Source organism: Pectinophora gossypiella, chromosome 22 (genome assembly GCF_024362695.1).
Source record: "Pectinophora gossypiella chromosome 22, ilPecGoss1.1, whole genome shotgun sequence".
Classification (NCBI taxonomy): domain Eukaryota; kingdom Metazoa; phylum Arthropoda; class Insecta; order Lepidoptera; family Gelechiidae; genus Pectinophora; species Pectinophora gossypiella.
The window spans coordinates 7,842,938-7,849,769 of NC_065425.1; the positions used below are offsets into that span (position 1 = coordinate 7,842,938).

General features: G+C 43.5%; 1 protein-coding gene across 1 annotated transcript; it reads right to left on the reverse strand.

Moving 5' to 3' along the window:
- Positions 1-298: 298 nt before the first annotated feature.
- LOC126376963 (uncharacterized) lies at positions 299-2,594 on the reverse strand. Its single transcript, XM_050024516.1, has 4 exons — positions 2,454-2,594; positions 2,040-2,225; positions 1,375-1,584; positions 299-538 (listed from the first exon to the last, which is right to left on the reverse strand). Exons 1-4 carry the CDS (start codon positions 2,592-2,594, stop codon positions 299-301), a joined length of 777 nt encoding a protein of 258 aa, XP_049880473.1.
- Positions 2,595-6,832: the final 4,238 nt, after the last annotated feature.

The window sequence follows — 6,832 nt, forward strand, 5'->3', positions numbered from 1 at the left end:
CTCACTTTTTCGGGGATTTTAACCCTCGGAATTAACGAGAGTTATAAAAGGGGGTCGGGACAGTGTGCAGTGGTTTTGTCTCCACACGAGATGGACGGACGAGAATTGGATACATTTTTCATTGTTTGATTCCTGATAAATTAATTGAATGTTTTCTAACTACGTGAAATAAAACGAGAGGTACGTTGTGAATTGTAGATTTACAAATCAAAATAATAAACAATAAATTACTTCGAAACTAAATAAATAAAAAGTGACGCTACAATTTTTGGGATGATGGTGTAAGTGAGGTTAGGTTTCATAGGTGTTCTAAGTGGGAATGAATCCTCTCAGCAGAGTCTGGGGGTGATTTTATGACGATGGAGCCGACGGGGGTGGCTCGTGGTAGTAGGGGCTCCTTGCGGTGGCGCAGGGAGGTGGAGGAGTACTGGGCTGGAGGCTTGTCCGTCACGAGCGTGCCTCGGCCCCGCTGCAGCTCCGCCAAGTTACTTGCTAATTCTGCGGCTGCTTCGCCGTAAAGGCGCTGGCCGCGTCGTACCTTGGTTAAATGAAACAACTTAAGATGGTATATTTATGTTTGCCATTTGATACCTAGGTTGTTGGTTGAAGAGCTCGGTGGCGCAGCGGTTAATGCGCTCGGTCTGCGATTGTTGAAGTTAAGCAACTTTCGCAAAGGCCGGTCATAGGATGGGTGACCACAAAAAAAAAGTTTTCATCTCGAGCTTCTCCGTGCTTCGGAAGGCACGTTAAACCGTTGGTCCCAGCTGCATTAGCACTCGTTAATAACTATCAATCCGCACTGGGCCCGCGTGATGATGGCCCGATCTCTCTATCCATCCATAGGCCGTGCCCCAGCAGTGGGGACGTTAATGGGCTGATGATGACCTAGGTTGTTGAGGTCTTCGAAGTCACTATAGATTACTTACCCGCGTTTTCCAGTAGAAAGAATATTTCGTCTCAAACAAGTAGGTACCTACGTACATTGCAATGACCTGCTAATCTGTTTCCTAACCCAACCTTGGTTGACTTCGATAGTAGTAAAGTGTGGATGAAAGTTATTTTCTGGTGACTTGTGATTCCATCTATAGTTTACGGGCGTGAGCGTTTACTGTCTACCAGCCAAGGGTCGTACTTGATGACTTTGCCCCTGACCTGGCTTATGCAACGACTACTTACTTACATCACCAACGGCTTAACGTGGATCATATCAATTTCGGAGTAACAAGTGCCTGTAATGTCGTAACCAAACTAGTGATCACAAAAACCCATTGGGATTCGAACCCGGGACCTCCGGATAGTGAGCCCAACGCTCAACCTCTGGTCAACAGAGGGCGTTACAGGAAGCTAGGAACGTAGTGGATAGAGACCCCATACCTCTTCCCGCAACTCGGCGCGGCGATGCGACACCCATTCGATCTGGTCCTGCAGTTTCTTGCACTCTTTCTCGTTGCTCATCAGGTCCGTCCGCAGCGAGTCCATGATCTCCCGGTACCGGACCCTCACGTCGTTGTCGATCGCGTGCAGGTTGTCAATCTCGTGCTGCGTTTCGCGAATCTTGGACTTTGACAGGCGCAAGCGGCCTTCCTGCATGATGATTGTGGATGTTTGATAAAATTCTATATTTAGTCTGTTGGGGTGCTTGAAAGGAGCTACCCCGATTAATGAACTATGTATATAGACATTCTGTAACACACTGGGCAATCTGAGAAAAGACCCACGCCACGTAGATTGGCAGACTACATCTTCTCATATCGTGTGGGTTGTGAGGTGGATTATCAAATACGGTGAAAATTAACATGAAAACATTATGACGAATATGAAGGATTCGTACCTACCTACCAACATTGGTTTAGTAAGAAGCACAGTAGTTCAAATTACCTATAGCTTGCACCACAAAACGCTTAGACTACTCTTTAAAATCAAATTTTTAATCGTCCCACAACTGCGCAAAACCTTTGCCCTGTAGGACTGTACTCGACAAGGGGCCAAATTATAGACAGACTTGTATTCAAAAGTCATTCATCCAGTCCTTATCTTACTTTCTCAGCAAGTTTCTTAGTAAGTACATCGAGGTGTTCGTCGAGGCTGTCTTTCTGCTCGACCTCGTAGCTCTGCACCACGTTGTGGTGCGGGCACAGGCGGTGGATGATCTGCGATTGCTGCTGCTGCTCCAACTCTAGTTCGTGCTGTTGTTTGTGCTCGCAGGGAGGGCATTCCGGCTCCACCTGACATTTTAATTAATCGTTTATTGCGAACTGGGGGGGGGGGGGGGGGGGGTTAAAAGAGGCCACATCGAAGCAATTCATCTAAGAAAGCAATATTGCTATTTGACATTTTTGCTTGCATTGCGCACTTACTTTTATAGGGACACATATAGGCTGTTTATGTGTATGTATATAAGGGCTCAGATTATAAAGTAAGGTTCTAAAGGTCTAACAGTGACTAGACCTTACCTCCTCTTGAACTTTAGACCCCTTCCATTTCCACCTAATCACTAGGAGTAGCAGCACGACGGCGACACCGCATATCGCGGCCACCGTCGTGTAGCTCAGCGTGGCTTCCGATTCCGGTTCCGGCGCATCCCATTCTTCCATTCGTTTCCGCGCAATTTAAATAAATACCATTTTATTTTATTTTTGCAAAACTGATCAAAAGTGACAGCGTCAAACTAGCGTTCAGCGTTTTGGATTTGGAACTGATTGACGTTGTCTTTGGAATATTGTTTTTGATATATAATAATCTCTTTTAGTGGCCTCTTTGGTCTTGATTCGTTAGTTCCACAGATATTATTTCTGTTCCGAGGTTAGTCCCATAGTAACATTAACAGATATTAGAATTCTATTTTGAGGTAATATTATAATAATATGTCGTGGCCAGATCTTAGAATTGATCATTTGATGATGTGCTCGATCATTTCATGAAATAGAATATCATTCGTTGGCCACATCATGAGTTTGGCCAGATCAATGAACACAAAACGTTTAACATTTATTATAAATCAATGATCACCGTTATTTTGAAAATCGATGAAATTATTCAATTATGATTGCACTTTTTTACCCTCCTGGATTTTCTGACGATATCTGATTCTTACCTTACATCCCGTATGTTATATCCTGTCCCTACTAGTAAAGAATATGATAAAAGGCACACCAATGTATAAGTTGGATAAAATAATAAAAAAGCGAAATCAAATAAGTAACTAACAAACAAGGAAGAAGCTCTGAAGCCCTGCTCAACCCAAACGTCGAAACGGCCATCATAGCGTGCCGCTAGTTTAGCGTGGTGTCCGTTAATCTCGTTTCTGTGGACATCAGAAGCTCCTGGTATCCCCATAAATTGCCCTGGCGAGGGACTGTCCAATGACGACGGGTCGGCCATCCATCAGATCTGTCGCCGGCTCAGGTGTCGACGTCCACCCCTCCTCTTCTGACGTCACTGCAATGTGCACAGAAGTGGGAGTAATTCGGAATAATTTCAGCAGTTTTGAACTCTATCGAAGAGTAATTATTTTATTAATTTATTTATTCACAAAGAGGTTGAGCTGCGGGTTCAAGTCCCGTAAGAGTCAGATTTTTTTCGATTTAAATTTTCTCTTTGTAGATTTCCCTAAGCTCGAGTGCGTGCTATAAAAACAAAAATCATTTAAATCTATTAATAGTTCATCTACTAGTACTGTGAATGAATTCTGCTCGAAATGGTTCTTGCTTTTACGCGGCGCGAAAATGTTAGTGGGCCGTGTCGGTGGGTTACGAGATGCATTCCTGGTGTAGGTACCTATACTGGGCCGGAATAAGAGCACAGCATAATATTTCCATAAACGGTCCCCGTGCTGGGTTCGAATCTAGGTGGGGACATAGCATAAACAGTCTATACAGGGTGTTAGTGACATCGTAACGAATACTGATGGGGATGATTCAGACCATGATTCTGAGTTGATATCAAGTGGAGTTTCCTGTTGGAAAATTCATGAAAATTTTAGTGTTTATTTAAATTATTTTCAGTTCCATTCTTTTGCGACGGAAAATTCCACTTGATATCAACTCAGAGTCATGGTCTCAAACATCCCCCTCTGTATTCGTTGTGATGTCACTAACACTGTATTCCGTCACACAGCTGGGAACAAGTCTCAATCAGCCGGAGAGGGTGTGAAACATACTCCTGGAGCCCGGATTATTCCCGGTGGGGACATAGGTATCACAAAAAACGGCTTTGTGATGACGAAAAGTGGAATAATGAAAACTGACAGCTAATTTCGTTCTTATTTCAAATGTTTATTCGCGCATTGTTCACGGCAGTTCGACTCTACGGACTCTCTCGGACGACAAGACTACAGTGACGTTAGTACGAGTGTCGGTAACTAATAGGCTCCTTTCCAACTAGTCAAATCAGGTAATTTTTACTAAACATCAAAACACGAAATAACTACTTATGGTATTTGTATGAAAAAGCATACTGTGACGTCATAGAAGAACGTGACAAAATGTCGGACTTTATTACGTTTTTCTTGATTAAATTCGTACTTAAATAAGTAAAATAGAAAAAAGAAAATGATTTTTGTCAGTTTTAGATTTGTCTTTATAATTTTGTAATCAGAATTTCATAATTTATCTTGAACCTAGTACGGTCATGAGCAATGTCATGTACCCACTTTAGAACCCTGTCGCACTATCATATTTGACATTTAATGAGACTTACGGTTTAATTTGTCAAAAAAGTTAATGTGACATAGTTTCAAAGTGTATACATATTAGTACACGTGACCGTACACGACCCAATTATGGTTTATTATCCGTCTGTAAGTAATTCTTATAATCTAACTCCCTCCCTGTTCTACTTATAGACACCTAGCTAATTATCTTCCGGCAGTAAATCCCCCACGTCCGCCTCGTCACCTCGTCCCTGCTTTGAACGTGACCGACGATGCGCAAGCGCACATGTATTAGCGTTCTAGGTACTTATGTTAGATTTTTTTTTAGTTTAAAGTAGTACAATGTGCAGGATTTTTCTGGTTTTTGGATGACACTGTGGTAACCGTGGTGTTTGGGTGAGTCACTGTGGTCCTGTGCGTCGCCAGCTTGCTTCTCAAACGGTGAGCGTCGGTTCAAGCCCCGGTACGGCCATGAGTCATCATCACCAGCCCATTAATGTTCCCACTGCTGGGGCACGGGCCTTCCCTATGGATGGATAGGGAGATCGGACCTTAAACCACCACGCGGGCCCAATGCGGATTGATGGTTATTAACGACTGCTAATGCAGCCGGGACCAATGGCTTAACGTGCCTTCTGAAGCACGGAGGAGCTCGAAATGAAAACTTTTTTTTGTGGTCACCCATCCTATGACCGACCTTTGCGAAAGTTGCTTAACTTCAACAATCGCAGACCTAGCGCGTTTACCGCTGCGCCACCGAGCTCCTCTATCAAGTGGTCCAAATATCAAGCAACAATTAAATTTTATTTTTGAAATTATGTACCCGAGTAATGAGAAAGTATGTAATTATTTTAGGTTAAATCTCGGCAACGCCATCTATATTATTTTTGGGGAAAGTAGCTTGGAAAGTCGCTCGTTAAGGGGCGTCGCATACATCACGGGGCGACTAATCGTTCTGTCATATCACCGTGGACCGAAGCAATCAATTAGGTTCCCCTTTCAATTATATTTCGTATCGGCGAATAATTGCTCGCCGCTCCGCCCTGGATTACGCCCGGGGTAATCAATTGATGTAAGAAAGGGACGGGATTTTGTAACTGTTAATGCTTTATATTAGTTTTGGATTGGTTGGTGGTGACTGTGTCTTATCATTGAAAGTCACCGACATAGCTCGGAGAATTGCCAAGCTGAAGAGGCAGTGGGCAGGACACATAGCGAGGAGAACCGATGGCCGCTGGGGAGGAAAGGTTTTTGAATGGCGACCACGTGGCGGACGACGCTCAGTGGGTAGACCCGTTACAAGGTGGACCGACGATCTGGTGAAGGTCGTAGCGCAGGACCGATCGTCGTGGAGATCCTTGAGGGAGGCCTATGCCCAGCAGTGGGCGTTATACGGCTTATAATGATGATTGATGATGAACTGTATCTTATCATCATCCCCCTAGCATTATCCCGTCAAAGGATCCGCTTACCTAACTTGAAGATTTGACAGGTCCAGTTTTTTACAGTAGCAACTGCCTGTCTGACCTTCCAACCCGCGAAGGGAAAACTAGCCTAATACCTGTAACTGTGTCTTATAAATGAGATTCAATATAAAAATAAAAAAACTAATTTATATATTATTGTAAGATATTAACTTCAACCTTCTTCAACTCCGTCGTCAGTTGAAGCTCAAAGTCTTCCTCGAACTCAGCACAAAATCGGTATTCTTAAACGGCGCTTCAACCTAATCTCGAGTTTACTCCAGTAAGGCATGACGTCTTCTTCTTCTTCTTCTATCGTGTGGGTTGTGAGGTGGAATACCAACCTCATCAACCCTGGTGTCAGGGTTTTTATTGAGCCGCCAAAAGCCCCTGACATGACTCTTGTAACGACTACTTACTTACATCAGTAAGTAGTAACCGGGACCAACGGCTTAACGTGCCTTCCGAAGCACGAATCATCTTACTTTTTGGACAATCAGGTGATCAGCCTGACGTCATTATTTTTGTATTATTATGTTGGCAGTATGATATGCTCGACTGTAGTGAGTAAAGTCCTCGAGGACGTAAATGTCAGATTAAAATACCGAAATGCTCAGCTGATACCGAGTCGAATGGTGGAAGGGTCGAGTGAACATCTTAGAATACTTACTGGTGTTAGATTTAATAAAGTAGGTAAGCGCGTTTTCACTAACTGATA

Excerpts from the sequence above, each read along its gene's own strand:
- LOC126376963 (XM_050024516.1), bottom strand. The coding sequence starts at position 2,594 with ATGGAAGAATGGGATGCGCCGGAACCGGAATCGGAAGCCACGCTGAGC. Across the intron at positions 1,585-2,039 it reads CTAAGAAACTTGCTGAGAAA|GAAGGCCGCTTGCGCCTGTC; the intron begins GTAAGATAAGGA and ends ATCATCATGCAG. Across the intron at positions 539-1,374 it reads GCGCCGAGTTGCGGGAAGAG|GTACGACGCGGCCAGCGCCT; the intron begins GTATGGGGTCTC and ends CATTTAACCAAG.